The sequence below is a fragment of the Rhineura floridana genome, chromosome 6, assembly GCF_030035675.1.
Source record: "Rhineura floridana isolate rRhiFlo1 chromosome 6, rRhiFlo1.hap2, whole genome shotgun sequence".
In the NCBI taxonomy this organism is placed as follows: Eukaryota; Metazoa; Chordata; class Lepidosauria; order Squamata; family Rhineuridae; genus Rhineura; species Rhineura floridana.
This window is the reverse complement of record NC_084485.1, coordinates 20,460,311-20,481,544: the sequence shown is the minus strand read 5'-3', so window position 1 is coordinate 20,481,544 and position 21,234 is coordinate 20,460,311. Positions and strand designations below refer to the sequence as shown.

At 43.6% G+C, this 21,234-nt stretch overlaps 1 protein-coding gene across 3 annotated transcripts in view; it reads left to right on the top strand.

The window, feature by feature from the left end:
* The window catches only part of NPEPL1 (aminopeptidase like 1), a 37,946-nt gene that overhangs the window by 4,221 nt on the left and 12,491 nt on the right, over window positions 1–21,234 (top strand). For all 3 annotated transcript variants that reach the window (XM_061631155.1, XM_061631156.1, XM_061631157.1), the window contains exons 2-7: window positions 3,839–4,024; window positions 4,488–4,658; window positions 11,350–11,439; window positions 13,752–13,833; window positions 16,482–16,624; window positions 18,375–18,452. In XM_061631155.1, the coding sequence (XP_061487139.1) occupies window positions 3,839–4,024; window positions 4,488–4,658; window positions 11,350–11,439; window positions 13,752–13,833; window positions 16,482–16,624; window positions 18,375–18,452 (750 nt within the window). The remainder of the gene's footprint in view (window positions 1–3,838; window positions 4,025–4,487; window positions 4,659–11,349; window positions 11,440–13,751; window positions 13,834–16,481; window positions 16,625–18,374; window positions 18,453–21,234) is intronic.

The window sequence follows — 21,234 nt, the reverse complement described above, 5'->3', positions numbered from 1 at the left end:
CAGGACATGGAATAATGGGCTCAAGTTGCAGGAAGCCAGATTTTGGCTGAACATTAGGAGAAACTTCCTAACTGTTAGAGCGATATAACAATGGAACCAATGACCCAGGGAGGCGTTGGGCTCTCCAGCACTGGAAGCATTCAAAAGGCAGCTGGACAGCCACCTGTTGAGTATGCTTTAATTGGATTCCTGCATTGAGCAGGAGGTTGGACTTGATGGCCTTATAGGCCCCTTCCAACTCTATTATTCTATGTTTCTTTGATTCTCTAGTGATCTTTATCAGGCAAGATGTTACACAAAGTGGGGGAGGGACGGGAGATGTTGTATTTTAAATACAAAATTTAGGCTTTGTTGTTAAACACCTGCCATGTCACTTGTTCGTTTCGCATGAGGTCCACATTAGACGCTGTTCCAAGATGGAGATTGCAGGCTGAATTATTATAAAATCACAAGGAATCTATGAACATTTTTATTAATGACTTGGATGACGAGGTGCAGGAAATGCTTATCAAATTTGCAGATGATACAAAATTGGGAGGGATAGCTAATACCCTGGAAGACAGAAACAAAATTCGAAGGAATCTTGATAGGCTGGAGCATTGGGCTGAAAACCACAGGATGAAATTTAACAGGGATAAGTGCAAAGTTCCACCCCTAGGAAAAAGAAATCAAATGCACGGTTATACGATGGGGGAGTACTGGGCTCAGCAATACTATATGCGAGAAGGATCTTGGGATTGTTGCAGATCATAAGCTGAATATGAGCCAACAGTGTGATGTGACTGCAAAAAAAGCAAATGCTATGTTAGACTGCATTAACAGAAGTATAGTTTCCAAATCACGTGAAGTATTTGTTCCCCTCTATTTGGCACTGGTTAGGCCTCATCTTAAGTACTGCATCCAGTTCTGGACACCATACTTTTTAAAAAGGATGCAGACAAACTGGAACAGGTTCAGAGGAGGGCAACAAGGATGATAAAGGGACTAGTAACAAAGCCCTATGAGGAGAGACTGAAAGAACTGGGGATGTTTAGCCTTGAGAAGAGAAGACTGAGGGGAGACATGATAGCACTCTTCAAGTACTTGGAAGGTTGCCACATAGAGAAGGGTCAGGATCTCTGCTCGATCGTTCCAAAGTACAGGACACGGAATAACAGACTCAAGTTTCAGGAAGCCAGATTTTGACTGGACATCAGGAAAAACTTCCTAACTTTTAGAGCCATACGACAATGGAACCAATTACCTAGGGAGGTAGTGGGCTCTCTGACACTGGAGGCATTCAAGAGGCAGCTGGACAGCCACTTATTGGGTATGTTTTAATTTGGATTCCTGCATTGAGCAGGTGGTTGGACTTGATGGCCTTATAGGTCCCTTCCAACTCTATGATTTTAAGATTCTATGAAGAATTGAGCTAGCCTGTCCATTTGAAGAAAGACTCCACAGTGCTGCTCCTACCTTGGAGTCAGGCCTGGAGCAGTTGCACTTAACCCCTAACTGATGGGCTATTTTGAGGAGTCAAGCAAAGGTTGGCAGGCAGTTAGAATAAAACAAGGTGCCATATGATGAGGATGCTTTCAGATGGGGGCCTAGTATTGTAAGTTGGTCATTGTCAACAAGTTTTTTTTTAACTTAGGCCACATCTGCACCACACATTTAGAGCGCTATTATACCACTTTAACAATCATGGCTTCCACCAAGGAATCTTGGGAATTATAGTTAAGGGTGCTAAGAGTCATTAGGAGACCCCTGTTATCCTCACAGACCCATGACTGTTAAAGTGGTATAATAGTGCTTTAAATGTCTGGTGCAGATGTGGCCACAAAATAGAGAAGGTGCATCCAGATTAAATAGGGGAATATATAGACTGGTATTTGGATGCCAACATCATCATGTGGGCACCGCAAAAATGCGCATGCATCCATCATACAATGGATAGAAATAACTTCAGTCAGAATTCTTGGAGCCGCCCAGTCCCCAGGCCAGTGGATGTACACCATTGTGGCCGCCAGCTGTCCAGGGCAGTGCTTGGAAAAGTTACTTTTTTGAACTACAACTCCCATCAGCCCCAGCCAGCATGGCCACTGGATTGGGCTGATATTTATTTATTTATTTATTTATTAAATTTATATCCCGCCCCATAGCCGAAGCTCTCTGGGCGGTGAACACCAGACAAAGAACCAATATACAATTAAAACCATATGATAAACAACTTTAAAATAGATCCATTATATCAAAAATCGAAACATAATTAAACTCAGAAATAACTAAAAAGACCTCAGTACAGATATTAAAATATCAAGATTAAATTAGTTAAAAATAAATTAATTTAAATAAATCAAGAAATACCTCTGCAACGTACAAGAAATTCAACAGGCAGGAGTTGTAGTTCAAAAAAAGTAACTTTTCCAAGCTCTGGTCTAGGGTCCCTAACACAGGCCTTTCCCTACCTTGTTTTTTCTGAGATACTTTAACAGGGTTCCGCTATACTGGGTCCTTACTAATGAATATTATTTGCTTTGTCATTGAGCTACAGCCTTTGCCTTTGCTGCTAGGCTGCAATCCATTACACACTTACTTGGGAATAATTCCCGTTGAACCCAATGAAGCTTACTTCTGAGTAGACATGTATTGGATTGCATACCACGGGTAACAGCAAAAGCTTCGGCCGGCTTAAAAAGATACCTCCCTGCCAGCGTTAGCCCACTTTTTCCTGGGTTGTCATTGGTGTGGGGAGGATTTGTGTAGGAATGCAGGAAGCTGTCTTATACCGAATCGGAGATTACAAAAAGCAGTCAGCATTCAAAAAAACAGAAATAATGCTGAGAGAAAAAATCCCGAAATAGTGTAAGTAAATTTATTTCTTAAACAAGTCGAAGGCATTTCGGCCTCTACTGTGTTCGGCCTTTGTCGGGGCTACAAGGAAAAAAAATACATGAAACAATTGTATTTTAATCCTTTGTTGACATTTATGATTATTTATTCTCCTGTAATTAAATGTGGTGTATTGTTTTTCTTGTAGCTCCTGATGAAGGCCGAACACAATAGAGGCTGAAATGCCTTGGGCTTCTTTAAGAAATAAATCTGCTTACAGCCTTCGGGGATTTTTGTTTTCCTGCTTATACTGAATCAGACCTTTGGTCTGTCTAGCTCAGTATTACCTACACTGACCAGCAGCAGCTTTCCGGGATTTCAGTCTCCGGACACTGGCAGTTTGACCTGGAGATGCTGGGGATTGAACCTGGGACTGTCTGCTTGCAAAGCATGTTGTTGTTCCATGGAGCTATGGATGCTCCCAGTCAGTAGTGGCTGGGACTGAGAATCTGCTCTGGGTTTTAGTCTGAACTTTCAAGGAGCTGTCCAAGGTGCGTCAGATAGCTCCTGGAAAGTTCAGACTAAAACCCGGGGCAGATTCCACTGCCCCATTAACATGGAGCCACCACTCGCCACTGCTCCCAATGCATATAGGAAACCACCGTGTACTGAGCCAGACTATTGGTCCATTTCGCTCCTTATTGTCCACACTGACTGGCAGCAGTTCTCCAGGATTTCAGAGAGAGAACATTCCCAGCCCTACCTGGAGATGCTGGGTATTGAACCCTGGGCCTTCTGCATGCAAAGCAGGCGCTTTTCCACTTGAGCTATGGCCCTTCCCATGCAACATGGGCTCTTACACAGTCTGGGGTTTTTATAATACTGCAACAGTGCTGCTGCACATCCCTTACCACTGTGTCGAGGTGCTTGCTTGTCTAAAGGGGTAGCACATAAGAGCAATAACAGGTGACTTGTCTTCTAAAAGCTTCGAAGGCCTCTAACCTTTTGCTGTCTTTTCTGTTCTCAGATGTGGCAAGCTGCGCTAAGCACCCTGAACCCAAACCCAACTGACAGCTGCCCTCTCTACCTGAACTACGCCACTGTAGCAGCCTTACCTTCCCGGGTCAGCAGACACAACAGCCCGTCAGCCGCCCAGTTCCTCACACGACTCATTCGAAGCTGTCTCCCAGGAGGGGCCAACAGGTGCATCCTTGTAAGTGAAAGCGAGAGAAAGCGGTGTATGGGGGGGGCGGTTTAAAATATCCATAAGCACTTAGCCAGTGTGGTGTAGTGGTTAGAGTGTTGGACTATGATCTGGGAGACCAGGGTTCGAATCCCCACACAGCCATGAAGCTCATTGGGTGACCTTGGGCCAGTCACTGCCTCTCAGCCTCAGAGGAAGGCACTGGTAAAACCACCTCTGAATACCATTTACCATGAAAACCTATTCATAGGGTCGCCATAAGTCAGAAACGACTTGAAGGCAGTCCCATTTCATTTTCAAGCATGATTGCACGGGAGTAAATCCCATTGAACTTCAAAAGCATGCAAATGATCAAATCTGCTCTTCCCTCCTCCTCCCTCCTATCCTCTCGGTATGAGACAGTTTCTGATGTCCCCCTGCCCCAACTTTCTCATGCTTATGTGAGGCATTTGACTTTCTGTTTTCATTTCAGATGGTCTGTGAGCGCTCGGAGGTCTTTGCCTCAGCCTGTGCCATAGCAAGAGCTTTCCCGCTGTTCACACATCGTTCCAGCGCATCTAGACGTACAGAGAAGAAAACTGTCGTCGTGGAATTTTTCCTGGTGGGACAGAACAATGGCCCAGTGGAGGTGGAAACGCTTAAAGTAAGTTGCTGGTTTGTTGCACCAGGAGAAGTTTGATACCTTTGAAGTAACATAACCGAATTTGATGCAAGTGCCTCTCAATTTTGGGTTAATTTTAAAGGCTCTTTCTTGCCTGGTCACATTGCTGTTTTCTCTTTAGCAGTGCTACATGGCAGGCAATTTACAAACATTTAAATGTGTTAAAACCTGAAACGCAGCTGGAATTTTATTTGCTCCAAAAGAGCTACGAGCACCTGGGTTTTGCTTGCAGTAATCCAGTCATCAAAAATAAGAGTTTGGTAATCCAACATTAACTTTGCTTAGCAGGTCTTTAATTTTAGTTAGTTTGTTTGTTTAGACTTGACAGAGTCCCCATCCAGTTAGTGGAATATAAAGGTGGGTGCATCAAGTGTTCCTGTTCATATTCTATGGTAATCATGGGTTGTATTCAAGGTAGCGCAAAGGGGAACGTTCCATTCCCTGGGAAGAGGGCTTGACCATTAAACCAGTCTCAGAATTGTAGCTCTGTGAGTTGTACAGGTCTCCTAACACCTCTCAGCACCCTTAATGAACTGCAATTCCCAGGATTCTTTGGGAGAAGCCATGACTGTTGTATGATGCAGTTTTAAATGTATAGTGCAGATGGGGCCCAAGTTAAGGATTCTACTCAGGGGCAAATGGCGCATTGCCCCACCAAATTCAGTCTGCTTTCACCAGTCCCCACCTGCCTGCCTTCTTGCTTACAACTTGTTCACGGGGTGGCACTGTCTGCTAGCTTCCTCTTCCTTAGTATCAGTATTGCTCCTGTAGAACTGTGCAGGGGGGAGGAGCCCGGGGACAAAACTAGAATTAGTTGGTTGTGTCTGTCATTGGCTCTGGCTCCACCTACTGTTGGCCTTTCTGCCTTCTGCCCCATCAGTTCCAATGGCCACCAGCCGCCACTGCTACTCAAACAGTACTTCGTATTTTAGCTTGCCTTCATACTTTCTAATAAAAAAAAAATCCTTCCCTCAGTTCCTTGCAACATCAGAGTGTGAGACATTTGGAGAGCTGGTAGTGTCTTGGTCCTTGTACCAGGAGGACCACTTGGAGTTGACTGGAACGATTTATAAGGTATTCACTAATAGGCAAAAAAACCTTGCAGTTTAAGAACATAAGTCAACAGATATTTCTATCAAACTTTAAAAAGCAGGGAAATTGGGCAGCTTATAGTGAATGCACCAGGGAAGCAGGAGACCTGACCTCTCTGAGATATTGTACTGCCCTACAAAGTTGTCAAAATGCAAACACAATTTGGGTTGGTCTTTCACAGTTCAATCCACTTCTTGTGTAGCTTGGAAGAATTTGGTAAGATGTTCCTCTGAGCATATGGTGAGTGGGGCAACACCTGCGATCTCTAAAGATGGAGAATTACATTTTTGTATGTTTGTTGGCATTATTTGCTTCTTTTCTGTATTACAACTATTTCTACAGAAATTCTAACCTAGAAAATTATATTTTTCTCATTATTCATCATAGAAATCTATGTAAAATTATTTTTAATACTTTCAAAGCCTTTTTATTGGTCAATGTCATGTGATGGTGAAGATAGACTTTTGTGTTTCAAACTGGAGGTTATGCTCTACTTCTAATTTGGGTGCATTAACAGTTGAATCTAAAACTGCAGTTTGATGCAAAATCAGACTGATTACAATATGTTGTTATTTAAACAATGACTCTAGCTGTTGGAAAAAACAGGCTTGGCCTGCCCAAGATGCATGTTTTCAGCCTGCTGTGCTTAAACTACTCCACTTAAGGAAAAGTGGGCATGGTCAATTAAAAACATAGAGCACACCTAGAATTTTGCTAGAATATATTTCACCTTGCACTGTTTTATCTTGTGCAAACTGAGGCACTCCTCATGTCCATTGGAAACTATTCTGCAGAATATTCAGTGCCATTATTCCACAACTCTTTTTGGAACTTTTTTTAGTGTTGCAAAGTGTTGCTGTGCTTCACATATTCACAGAAACAGAAGCAAAATAAAATGATTTACTTTTTTTTTTTTTTTTTTCAATAATTTTTATTCAGATTTTCATAAAACATACAAGACAAAATCATAAAACATTCAAAGACAAAAAACAAAATCAAAAATAGTTAAACAAAAAGAAAAAAAGAAAAGAAGAAAAAAAAAAAAACAAAAAAAAAAATAAAGAGTAAAATATTGACTTCCCATTTGTCAAAGATCAAATCAGTTATAAGTCTATAATATATAGCAATCCTGTCTCTTAAGTCATATTATAAAATCACTTTCCTCCAGTAGTTATCTTACTTAATCATCAAATCTCATAAACATTACTTTATTCTTTCCACAAAAAGTCAAAGAGAGGTTTCAATTCTTTAAGAAATATATCTATCAATTTTTTTTTCCAGATAAGCATATCGATTAATCCATCTCATTACTAATTATGATAATCTTATTGTCATAACCATAGTCAAAATAAACATTTCAATTAATCCATCACATCAGAATCTGTTAGGTTCAGTAATTTCAGTAGCCATTGTTCTATTATCTCTATTAGTTCCATTTTCCATCTTCCATCTTCAGTAGTCTTGTTAAGTCCAGTAATTTCAATATCCAATCTTCCATTATCAGTATTCCATAATAATCTTGCTGTCAAAGCCATAGTCATATAATAAGAGTCTGATGGGAATTACCTCTATCCCAAATATTTTCTTGCCATCCATTCTGAATAAGTTGCTGAAATACTGCTGTAAAATCATATCTCTGTTCTTTTTTTCAAAATACACTGGGTCATCTCTTAAAAGTTTTTCCATTGTCACATGGCTGCAGTTAATTCCATAGATTTTCTCTATATTGGGCTCCATCACATCATTCCAGTCCAGAAGATAATCCATGCCATTGATAACTTTATCTCTAGAATCTTCATTAATTTCTTCAGAGATAACATTGAGTTCCAAACAATAGATTTTATTTCTAAAGTCCATAGACTCCAAATCTTGTTCCTGTTCCACGTTTGTTCCAATCTCCGGGATCTCCTCTCTCACAGGGACCCCTATTCCAGTCTCCAGGGTCTCCTCTCTCACAGGGACCCCTATTCCAATCTCCGGGGTCTCCTCTCTCACAGGGACCCCTTCCAGGGTCACCTCTCTCACAGGGACCCTTATATCTTTAATCTCCTGCTTCATTTTACTCAATTCAATTTTCGTTATCTCAATCTCATTCATTATTCTCTGAAACATAGTTATTTCCAGATTCTCAGCCACTTTCTTAATTGCCATTTTAAAAGAAAAATATAGGAAAACCACTTCTTATTTCAGCAACAATTGGGTTAATACTCCAAACTTGGTGACATCACAGTATAAACAGAGCAGACAGCCTTATCTCTCCAATAGTTAAGTAAACAAAATGCAGTTCCCAGGATCGAAGCAATTAATGGCAATCGTCAAGAAACAGATTCGTCAAAATAAAATAGACCAAAAAGAGAGTAGTCTCAAAACAGTATAATATTTTTCAAAATAAAAATCTGGAATAGAAATCCCTCTTCTGTGTGTATCTTTAGAATGCAAATCCAGGACAGCTTTTTGCAACAAAAACAGAGATAAGCTATTAATTAGTGCGTAGCAGAGAGAAGTTACGGCTCCCCAGTGAGATGTCAAAAACCGATCAATCTGGCAAATCTCTTTTAAACAGCAACAATTTAAGTCAAGTAAAAGAAAAATATAGAAAGAAGGGTGCTTGCCTGTTAGTGCGTTCTCTCTTAGAAGATAAGATGAACGTTCGCTTTAACAGATAGAGCTTGCTGTTGAAAATCCGTCCCACCTTCGTCGGCTGGACCTCGTCCCATAAATTAATGAGATCTGGTCGTCCCAACAAAAATAGGCTTTGAGGTTAATCTCTTCGTTTCTCCCTACCCGGGAGAAGTTTAATCAGCCAAAAAAAAAAGAAAAAACTGACTGATATATCTGAATAAGCTTCTTTTGAGGCAGGAGCCCGTCTCAAAAGCAGGCACAGGCTAAGTCACCCTTCCCGGAAGTCAAAATAAAATGATTTACTAAGGAAACTTCACTAAAATGCAAAGTAAATCAAACATATTTAAAGTCACTAAAGTGATAGACTAAACAGACTATCAGCTGTTTTAATATAGTTTCTTCTTCCCTGCTAAAACAAGATCAGCACAGCACATGTCTTGTTTCTATTATTTGGGCTGATTGCAGGTGTTGCCACCACTCACCATATGCTCAGAGGCACATGATACCAAATTCTTCCAAGCTACGCAGGAAGTGGATTGGACTGTGAAAGACCATCCCAAATTGTGTTTGCATTTTGACCAATTTGTAGGGCAGTCCAATATCTCAGAGAGGAAGTCAGGTCTCCTGCTCCCCTGGTGAATTCACTTGAGCTCCCCAGTTTCCCTTCTTTTTAATGTTTGGTAGAAATATCTGTGGGCTATAGATAAGTTCTTAAACTGCAAGGTTTTTTGCCTATTAGTGAATTTCCCTGCTTTTTAATCCGGGAGGTAAAAAATAGGATCCTGTGTAAGTTTGCTAAGAATGGATTGATCATTTGCATGCTTATTGAGTTCAGTGGGATTTACTCCCCTGCAATCATGCTTAGGATAGGTAAAACTGACCACAGAGGAGAGAGGGCTGGAGTGGGCAGGGAAGGAGGAAGAAGGAAGAGGGGAGGGGAGGAAAAAGGGAGAAGGAAGGGAGAGGAGAGAGGAAGGATGGGAAAGGCAGGTCTGATCGTTTGCATGCTTACTGAGTTCAGTGGGATTTACTCCTATGCAATCATGGCTAGGATGGGTAAATCTCACCATGGGGGAGGAGAAGGGGGAAGGGAGAGTAGAGGGAAGGAGGAAGGGGGAGAGGGGAGCAGAAAGGGGGAGGGGGAAGGAGGTGATTGGAAGTGGAAGGGGAGGGATGAAGGAAGGGGGAGGGAAGGGGCAAAAGGGAGGTGATGGGAGGGAGGAGGAGGGGAGTGCAGGTTTGATCATTTGCATGCTTATTGAATTCAGTGGGATTTACTCCCGTGCATTCATGCTTGAAAATGAAATGGACTGCCTTCAAGTAGATTACGACTTACGGCGACCCTATGAATAGGGTTTTCATGGTAAGCTGTATTCAGAGGTGATTCACCATTGCCTTCCCCTGAGGCTGAGAGGCAGTGACTGGCCCAAGGTCACCCAGTGAGCTTCATGGCTGTGTGGGGATTCGAACCCTGGTCTCCCAGGTCGTAGTCCTCATGGGGACCATGGGGGAGGGAGGAGGGGGGGTAAGGAGGGGATTGGAAGGGGACAGGAGGGAGGAGGAGGGGAGGGCAGATTTGAACATTTGCATGCTATTTGAGTTCAGTGGGATTTACTCCTGTGTAATCATGCTTAGGATAGGTGAAACTGACCTGGGGGAGGGGCAGGGAGGGGAGGAGGAGGGCAAGAGGGAGAGAGGGAGGGGAGAAGATTGGATTTGTGGGCACTGGGCAGAGGGGAAGCCCCTTTCCTTTCCAAAAGGAAAACATTGTGAACAGTATCATTGTTTTTCAGAATTTCCCCCACGTTTTTATTCTACAGCAGACACATCTAGCCTCCCACCCAAATTTAAACCAAACCTGTCCCTGGCCACATCCACACCAGTTGTTTATTTCACTTGAGACCGTCATGGCTTCTCCCAAAGAATCCAGGAAAGTGTAGTTAGTGAAGGGTGCTGAGAGTTACTAGGAGACACCTTGTTCACCTCACAGACTTCAGTCAGAGCAGCTGACTGTTAAACCACTCTGGCCACTGGACCTCTGTCAGTGGAATAGGAGTCTCCTCTCAGCACCTTCACAACTACACTTCCCAGTATTATTTGGGGAAAGCCATGACTGTCTCACGTGAAATCAAAGTCTGGTGTGGGTGTTGCCCGCTGATTAGGCAAGCCCAACAGCTGTGAGTATGGCTTTTAGAACTCTGACAGTTGGTTCTTATTGAGCATGCCCGACATTATCACTGAGTTTAATGCTAAATTTCTAAAATTAATTAAAAATCAGTCAGACATTTTTTTTAACTTTTAAACTGCAGAAGATGAAGGTCAGAATATGGGGCAAGGTCAGTAATAGGATTACAGGTACTCTGTAAACATGGCTGATTTTTAATGAATTTCAACAGATTATGAGAACTCTGACAGAAAAAAGTCCAAAAAGGATCAGGTTTTTCTCTCTCTCTTTTTACACTTTGAACTCTCAATTCTCTCTGACTTTTGTGTATCGCCATGCAAATTTAGAGAGTTGTTAAGCAAGCATTTCTGAGTTCATCACTATACATTTTGTAAGGTTTTGTTTTGAAATGAGCTTATGGGAAACATCAGAATGGCATGGGGGTGCATTTTTGATTTAACATTGCGGGATGCAAAAAATCCATGCTGACTATAGTATGCAGCCATTCTCTGGGCTGTATAATAAATGCAAGAACTTTAGGTTCCCAAGAAGGGCAATGTGGTGTTGCCTTCTGTTAGGCAGAAGTGTGTCATTCGACTTGCCAAACATTACTAAGACCAAGCTGTCATAAGTAGTCTCCGGTCTGTGCTACAGACGTTCATGATGCTTGAATTATGCTGACACCTGGAAAGTCTCTGAGCAATGCAGTTGTAGCGTTGTGCGAAACCAAAGCCAGTATTGTGATGCATTTAGACCTGTAACATGCACCATTTTCCTTTAATGTAACATTTCTAGTGTCTGGAAAGTGCTACAGAAGGCATAAGGCTGGCTGCTCGGATCGTTGACACCCCATGCAATGAAATGAACACGGATAGCTTCCTGGAGGTTGGTGATAACCTTTTAACAGGGTTTGCTTGATCTGTCCATTGGGTTTAGAAAGCATTGGCCAGGATTCACTGTTTTTCTTTATAGCAAAACTGTGTTTTGCTCAAGAAGGTGCCCAACTTGCCACTTGTTATTTCATGATGAAATGTTTACCATTTTAAATGAGATGATTTTAATGAGCCCCATAAATCAGAATGACTAAATGTTCAGGACGTCTAGGTTCTTGTTTGTAGGCTGGGCCACTGATATCCACCAGGGTCCATGTGTAAGGGGTACAAGGCACCTGTGAAATCGGTCCCAGCCTGGGCCTCTTCTGAGGGGCATCGTCAGACAAATTTCATTTAGAAACATAGAAGTACCTCACTTCATTCCTGACTATCCTTGGGCAGTGACTTTCAAAATGTCAAGGAACACTTTTTTGTGCTGGGCTGAAATATTTGGCCCAGTCATTTTTTGCAAGTTTTGGTGTGGAGGAGAATATGCATCCCAAAGATTGGATTAGGTGAATTTTTAAGGGGGTAGTCCTTAAAAGTGAGGTGGTGGAGAGTTCCTCCCCCATCCCACTGCCTGTTTGCTGCATCTCCAAGTATGCCTGGTGGCTTTCCAAGGATAGGATGCCCCTGGAAAGATGCTTCATCAGCCTTCGCTGACCCTTCAGATGCTGTGGGCTGCAAGTCCTGTAAACACCCCTGTGCTGGCTGAGGGTCATGCATGTTGTAGTCCAAAACATCCAGAGGGCACGAGGTTGGCAAAGACAGAGCTACATCGTGATGTGCCACCAGTCTCAGGGAGAGTTTTTGTGGGGGGAGGGGTTGTTGGTGGAAGATGGCTCCCCCCCCCGCCATCTCTTATTCCCTGTTGTGGGCAGTCTGCTTTTGTGGCCTCAAGTTTTGGCTTCACCTATGGATCTCTTTAGTGAAAATCACACACTTCTGTGAAGGCTAGCAGATAGGATCTTGATTCATAGAATAGTAGAGTTGGAAGGGGCCTATAAGGCCATCAAGTGCAGGAATCCAAATCAAAGCATTCCCGACAGATGGCTGTCCAGCTGCCTCTGGAATGCATCCAGTGTCGGAGAGCCCACTGCCTCTCTAGGTAATTGGTTCCATTGTCGTATGGCTCTAACAGTTAAGAAGTTTTTCCTGATGTCCAGTCGAAATCTGGCTTCCTGCAACTTGAGTCCATTATTCCGATTGATTAGCTCATTTCATTTTCGTCCCTCCCTTCAGCACGTAATTGCTTTCAGGGCAACTCAGGGCCAGCACAAAATATCTCCCAGTGGTCCACAATTTTCCACTGGCCTTGGTAGCCAAGGAGTTGTGGTGGCCATGTTCCTGGCCCTCCCCTCCAGTTTTGCCACTGTGCCATCAAGGAAGCCTTGGTAGCCAGGGGTGAGGAGCCTCAGAGCCAAAGGCAGGCCTCCATGTCTCTCTATCTGGCCCTCAGGACTCTTCCAAGCCACGAACCCCCTCTCACCTCACAACCATCACCAGCCCTGCTTCATACCTTCCTTAAGTGTTTTTGCCTGGCGGGAATGGGCCCTTAAACTCTGATAATCCTCACTTGGATGGATGATAGAGAGGATATGTGTAAAAACTAGCCTACTGACCAAGGTGAAATTTACATTGTTTTCTCCATCCACTTTTGCCTCTTGCCACTGGCATGAGGCCCCCAGAAGGTTGCCCAAAAGGGAATGCGGCCCTTGGACTTTGCCACCATTCCTGTAGGAAAGGCAGGCAGGGAATGTGCCAGCTTAGCAGCTATTAAGCTTAAGGAGTATGGAGAACTCCTCCAGGAAAGAGTGACAGGGAGTGTTGACGGTTTAGCCCTGCCTAAGCTGAGGTACTCCAACTGCCTCGCCTACACAGCTGTCAACCAATCCCGAATCCTTTGCTCCAGCCTTGGAGCCAATGACAGAGACAATCCCCACCAGCAGGTAAAAGCAAGTCAACAGTAATTTAGCAGCTTTTAAAGTCCAGGGAGATATTTTTTAAAAGGTCTTTGTTTGGGACCAAAATGACATTAAAGTCAGGGCCAGGCGAGGCTTCCTATGGGCAAGATTCCATTAATGGGGTGCCACATCCGATAAGGCCCTTTCCCCAGGCACCAGCCACTTTGCCACAGAAGGTGGGGGAACTTGGAGGAGAGCCTCCGACAACAACTTTGGTGTCTTGGCAGGCTGGATGTGGAAGGAGGTGATCCGGACAGGTGGTTGTTCCAGCATGGCTGTTGGATTCTGGCTTTGAATTTAAACAGGATAGTGTTTAAATGTGTTGTCATTTGACCCTGGTGTCTTCCTTCCTTCCCTGAAGGAAATCAGAAAAGTTGGGAAAGACCTTGGGATTGTTCCAACCATTTTTCGAAATGCAGAGCTGAAGGAGAAAGGATTTGGAGGTCAGTTAAACCAAAGTGATTTTCTGCCCCGTAGAATAAAACCAGCTCTTCTCTGTTCTGATTTTTGATCTGATTCCAAGAACTCAGGGACTCTTGGGCATTTGCTCCCTCAGATTTCCATCTTTTGTATTTTTATTTATTTATTTTAAAAGTGCAATCTCGTTCCTGGCATTGCTTGGGAATTCTAAGAAACAAAACAAAACAAAAAAAGCAACTGTTTTGAAATCAGTGGTGAAAATCAGTGCAGTTTCGAAAGGTTCAATCTGCTATCTTGATTCACAGTGTTATCCCAGTTGTTTCCAAGCATGGATGAAAAACTGCTCCTTTTGCTCAGGAACCGTCATGCAAAATTTAGTTACGATATCTTAAGAGGTGTGCAAATGTGTAGCAAAGAAACAAAATATATAGTAGAAGAGTAAGTTTCTAGCATTTGTAGAATCTGAGATATGAGGGAAAATGTACAGGCACCACTCTTCTCCTTTTTTTGTGAGCAAGTAACCTGTTTTCCTCCCCCACCCTCAGTGTTTAATTCCCCACCCCCTGGACAAGTTCCTGCAGATGCTCATGGTGGTTAGCTGAGCAGTGTAGGATTCTGGTTTTTGGAAGGGTGAAGGTGGGGAGCTTAGAGGATACTCTTTGCATGTGACAGTCCTCATTAAACCCTTTGAGAGCCCTGCAATACATTTCAGTTGCAACTCCCCCAGCCTCCAACAATGCAAAGGTTGAATTCATTTGGAAAATGTATGGGAGAACTCACACCTAAAATGTATAAAAAGAAAATACTGGGGAGAGGCCATAGGCGAGACACACAGACTACATGTTTTGTATTCAGAAGGTCACAAGTTCAATCCCTGTCATCTCCAGGTAGGGCTGGGAAAGACTCTGGTCTGAAATCCTGGAGAGCTGCTGCCAGTCAGTGTAGACAGTACCAAGCTAGATGGACCAATGGCCTGAGTTGATGCAAGGCAGCTTCCTCATATTGATAGACTGATCACAAAAGCTTACACTGGGATTCAGATGAGAGCTGTCATGCTGAGTCATTCAGGAGCCAGTTGCACTGGCCAGCTTGCCATTTTTTAATCTGGTGAGAGAGTCTCCAGCCCATGTCAAGAGGGCAGGGGCTCTCCCTGACTTTGCACTCGGTCTCTCATTGTCCCAGCATGACTGGGGGCAGTTTGCCTGCTGACCCAGCTTGGGGGGAAGGGGTTGGACTTTGTCTCCCACAGTTGCACTGGATTTCGGAGGTGCTCAAGAGAACCTCCAAAAAAAGCTCGTGTCTGAGACAAAAGCCCATCCCACAAGCCCTCAGTGTCTAGCTAAGTACAAACGTTAACTAACTACCAAGGATAGACAAAGTTTGTAGACACCCTCCCCCCAGTAATCAAAACAGATATAGGTGGGGCTGAGCCACATTGTGAAGCCTATTTTGGCATTAAGCGGTAAATTAATGAATTGATGATAGTGTACAGTAGGGCCCCGCTTTACAGCGCTTCGCTTTACAGCATTCTGCTAATACAGTGGTTGTGAATTGTAGAAAGGCCCCGCTTTACAGCGCTTGTTCTGCTTTTACGGCGGTTTTTTGCCTCCGGGCGCCATTTTGGTCAATGTAAGTCAATGGGATCTGCTTTCCAGCGGTTTTTGCTTTCCAGCGGGGGTCCGAAACATAACCCGCTGTATGAGCGGGGCCCTACTGTACTTTGGGCCTGAGCACCTTTTTTGGTGCCCTGGACACATGTAGTGGAGGGTGATGTAATATTACTGCAAGCAAGGGTTGAAACACAGGCTGTTTCCCCCCACTTTTTTAAGAGCAAGGAAACCTTTATTTATGCACCAGCTCTGAAGAATGCATCCCAAGTTATGTTTTTTAGAAAAGATTTATGAAATGGCAGGACATGAATTTTTGGTTTATCTTGACATTATCATTATCAATCTCACATGTTTTCCAAGGCACTCAAAGTGGCAAACATGGTTCCCCAATTCCTGATTTTATCCTCACAGCAACCTTGTGAGGTAGGTTAGGCTGAAAGACAGTGACCTGCCCAACTCCAGTGAGCTTTGTGGCCAAGCAGGGATTTGAACCCTGGTCTCCCAGGTCCCAATCTGACACTCTAATCACTACACCACAGTGGCTCTTGGATACATAAATAACTTGTATGTATCTGGGGTTTTTTGAATCAGTGGCCTCACTTGCTGGTGCAAAAGGTGGGTCAGAGCATATGAGAACTGGTGACTTAGGATTGATGGTTTGGTGGGCTATTAGCCAATAGAGCTAAGTGGACCCTCCATGTATAGAGACAGTATACCTCTGGATCCCAGATGATAGGAACATGCTTGTGTGCCTGCTGGATGCTTCTGATGACAGCTGTCCATTGCTCTTAACAGAATGCTGGTTTAAATGTACCCTGCTCTGTTTCAGTAAAGCCTCTCTTTGCTTCTTAACGTGCTGCCAATGGATTAGACTGCTTCCCTCCTTTTGGATGCCATCAGGTTGACTATAAATCTGAATCTCTGAAAAGGGTCAGGATCGTAGAATGTGGGAGCCCTTGATTTATTCAAAACTTGTGCGTGGTTAAGAATTTACCCGTGGGTTCAAAGAATTCTTTCAGCCTCCATGACAAGCCTTTCTCAGCCTTTCTCTCCATTCCCAGGTATCTACGGTGTTGGCAAAGCAGCCGTGCACCCCCCTGCTCTAGCTGTGCTCAGTCATACTCCAGAAGGTGCCACACAGACCATTGCCTGGGTTGGGAAGGGCATCGTCTATGACACTGGAGGACTCAGCATCAAAGGAAAGGTGAGTGGGTCTGGAGTCTGACGAAGGGAGGACCTGATGGTGCCCTCAAGTAGCCACAGTACTGAGGACAACCCCCACAGAAATTCTTCCCTCCCCTCTCCTTCTCTCCCACACTCACAAACATCTACATTTACTGCATATTTATTTATTTATGACATTTATATACCTCTTTATCATTAGCATTTCTGAACAGTGTACATAAAAATAAACCACATAGAGTATAAAGCAATAAAAACTCATCATAAAACCAAACAAACCCAAACACTGTCTTGAAATACAGGAATACCCCACATTAACGTACACAATGGGTCCAGAGCGAGTACGAGAGGGCATTCTCAGTGGCGGCCCCCACTCTCTGGAACTCCCTCCCGTTCGATCTTCGCCATGCCCCTTCCCTAGATACATTTCGCCGAGCCTTAAAAACATGGCTCTTTGGACAGGCCTTTGGGGTCCCCGGGGTGGGCTAGTTTCTTATATTGTTTTAAAATTGTCTATTGATGGCCCTGTACTGCCGCTTTTTAAAATGGTTATTGTTGACTGTGCTGTATTTTATTATGTATTGTATTATTATGTATTGTTGAATTTAATGTTGTACGTCGCCTAGAGGGGTTTCGGCCAGATAGGCGAATCAAAAATTAAATTTATTATTATTTATTATTATTACGTAAACCGAAAATGTACTTAAAGTGAAGCACTACCTTTTTTCACTTGCACCGCCACTGTGCCACCTCTCCTTCACGCGGAGCCTCAAAGCCCCGCGCTAAAGCTTCCGCTGCTGCGCTGCCGCGCCTCTCAGCTGATCATGATCGCACCTCCCAGCTGATTCGCGGTTGCGCGGTCACATCTCTTTCCACCCCCCACCGAAAGAACAGGCCACATCCAGAGGTTAAGTGTCCGTTCTTTCGAAGCGAAGTACATAAACGGGAATGGTGCTACTGTAAGTATGTCTGTACTCGCGAGTGTCCCTAAAGTGAAGGTCCGTATAGCGGGGGTATTCCTGTATCTGCTGGAAGAAGCAAGTATTAGTCGTGCCTGAAGTTCAGCAAGGAGGGTGCCTGTTCAGTCTCAGCTGGGAGTGAGTTCTACCGGCTTGGACCCACAACACTGAATGCACACCTTCTAGCCATTATGATCTGTGCATTTAAGCCATGAGGGACCACCAGCAGAGGCTGCCCCAGAGATCTCTGTGATCGGGCAGGGATACTTAGGCTCTGTTCAGGTTTCAGTATGTGTGAAGGTGCCCGGCTAGCTGCATCTCCAGGCTGCAATGCACATGCTAGTGTGCGTACGTGTACACACATACACACCAACTGGTGTGCAATTGACATCAGTCTGAAGGGGGCATACACACATACAGACTCCCTCTACATGTGCATCCATGCACACGTAGTTTAGTTTTAGTTTATTTTATAGTTTGTTTATATACCACTTTTTGGCCAAAAGACCCCCAAAGTGGTGAACAACATATTAAAACAGATCACCAAAAAAAATTACATAAGAAATAACCAGTAAAAAATATAAATGCAAACACAATGTATTAAAACAGATTACAAAAAAAATTCACTTGGCATAAATTTGCTTGGAAGACAAAGACTGCTGTGTAATACACACATCCCTGGGTGGAAGTCCTTTTGAACTTAATGGAGTTTACTCATTGGGGGTTATGCTACAGGATTGCACTGTAATACTGGCTCTTTTAGCATGACAGCTTTCGACATAAATTCATTCGTGTGTGTTTTCATTTGTCTAGACAACAATGCCTGGGATGAAACGAGATTGTGGTGGCGCTGCTGCTATTTTGGGTGCCTTCAAAGCCACCGTAAAGCAAGTGAGTGAAATTCAGTAGATTGCTAAAATTTGGTTGGGTGTCTGCCTGGATTAGCCATGCAGTATTAGCCAAGCAGTATAGACTTTGTGGTTCAGTGGCCTAGGGATGTAGTATCACCACCAGTGCTCATTTGGGATGCAAGGAAATCCGACTCATGTCAGCTTTTCAGTTATATTTTCTGTAAATATAGGTGGCAAACTTCCCACTGTGAAAGTTTTTACTTGATTTCATGTTGCCACAGACCTGTTGTTCTTTTGATTGTAACTCTCTTTTTCTAAAACTAAAGTGGGCACAGATTTTCTGTTCACACATGCATGTAAATGTATTTTTATTAAACTAATTTACAGTCTTCAAATTTACCTTTGCTTCAGCACGAGGCAGCCAAGGCAGCTTACCAACGAAAGCCAGATAAAGCAATCAAACACATAAATCGATATCAATATATTGTATTTATTTTCTTACATTTATAATCCACCTTTCCTCCATCTTGGAACCCAGACAGTCACCCATCCAAGAACTTACCAGACCCAGACCTACTTAGCTTCGGCAAGGTGGTGGCCTCGTGTACCTTCAGATCGTATTCAGCCAGGAGAGAGTAGAGAAAATAGTATAATAAAAATGGTAGCATGGGTTCAGGCGATAATAATAATAATCCAGAAACGCAGTCGCACATCCAGTAGGCCAGAAGTCTCCAGGAAGTCTTCCGTTTTGATCATAATGTCATAAGGGATAGGACCAAACAGGGTAGGGAGAAGGCATTGATAGATTGGATTTATTGCCTGTCCTTCACCATAAGGTCCCAGGGCGGATTACAGCAATATCAAAATACTGGAAATATTAAAAGGAGTCAAAACAATTTACAGTCAGAAGAGTAGGGTGGGTTCTAAAATCTCTCTCTCAAGTGTCACAGGCCAGGGTAAAGATGTGTGTCTTCAGTAAAGATGTGAAGGCCCGGGGGCAGGGAATTTTTGGGGAAGTTTTGTTTTGTTTCCCTTTTTTTAAAAAAATGGGATGAGGGAACAGGAAGAACAGTTTTTTTCTCAATTTTTCTGGTTTTTTCCCCCCCAGACCTTCACATCTCTAGTCTTATGACAAACACTATACAATGAAGGTGCCAGGCGCACCTCTTTGGAGAGTGAGTTCCACAATTTAGGGGCTGCCACTGAGAGAGCCTTCTCCCAGGCCATCACCCCCTGAGCTTCTGGTGTTGCCATCAAATGAAGCTCTAATATTGTCAGGGCACACAACAGGACTCTCTGGATGATTTCTGAGAGTAAGCAGGCTTGTGTCATAGGGTTACCTGATAGTTGATGAAAAGTGCGAACTAACTTTATTGAAAAGCATTGTCGTTGAGGTGAAACCTGTTAATTTGGCTTTGCCCTGCTAATGCCCATATTATCACGCCCATATAATTTTAACATTTATTTGACACTTATTATAATAGGCTTTTATCACTGTCTCTCCCTTCCCTCTCCATCAAATGCTAGAAAGTGTGTTTCTTGACACAAATCTGACAAACAAATCCTCAAGATTGCAGTTGTTGTTGCTGTTATTGTGGTGAAATTTGAGAGTCTCCCTTATATACCCAGTAAGTCAGTGCGGTCTGCCGGAGAGCTCTTCCTGCAATTTCCAGAGATATCAGGAGCTCGCTCCACAGTAACTCAGAGCAGGACTTTCAGTGTGGCTGCCCCTGTTCTGTGGAACAGCATTCCTGTCAAGATATTGATTGATTGTACTTATATACCACCCCGTAGCCGAAGCTCTCTGGGCAGTTTGCAGCAACTAAGATATGATAGGCACCTACTATTTGCACTTTATGGAAACAATTGAAGACATTTTTGTTCTGATGGGCTTTGCCAGCTGGATGAATGGGTCTCTGCCATAGTTGTCAATTTTGTATTTTGTGTGTGTGTGGTTTTTAACAGCTTTTTGCTGTTTTTACTATACATCCCCTTAGGACACTTGTGTAGAAGGTGCTTAATGATGATGGTAATGGTGATAATAATAGTAATGCTCTTTTCCCTTGGCTCAGCTCCTCAATGATTGCCTTGAGGTCAGTGCTCAGCTGATCACACTGCTGACCTTTGGCGTAACGTGACCTATGGGTTGCTATGAGTTAAGCTGGAAGGAAGGAAGCAACTGTTTGCTTCACCCCACAGCGGCATTAGCGGCTGCACACTTACCTTTTGGAATACTAGGAGCTACCTTATACTGAGCCAGACCACTGGTCCGTTTAGTTCTGTATTATCTGCACCAGTGGTGGGGAGCTTGATTTGGCCAGCTGGCCCAATCCTTACCTGCCCCACCTCCATGGGCCCACTTTGGCCAATCACATGTCAGCGCTTGCAAAGCCCTATTGGGCCTGTGACGATCATGGTGCTTGGAAAGGCACAGGGCTTTGCTGACTGGTGGTGCCTGCGAGTCCCGCTTTCAGTAGGGAACCACGTCTCTACCTGCCCCACACCTTGCAAGACAAAACAGGAGGCCTGGCAGGCTGAATTAGGCACTACTCCTCTCCTCTCTTCATGTTTGGCCCTCTGAGAATTCTCACCCACGCTCTGACTTTATAAATAAGAAATAAGGCACCTCAAACCAAACTGGGCCACTGTACAAAATATGGTCCTGTGTGACCTTTGCACAGTTATATGCCACCCATACACGGAAGGCGGGAAAGTGCAAGGCTTACTGTGATAAACCGATGGGTGGGTTTTTTTCTTCTTTTAATAAAAAGGCTAAAGAAATTCCACTCTCACAATAAATCTTCCTGCTGTTAATCATGCTG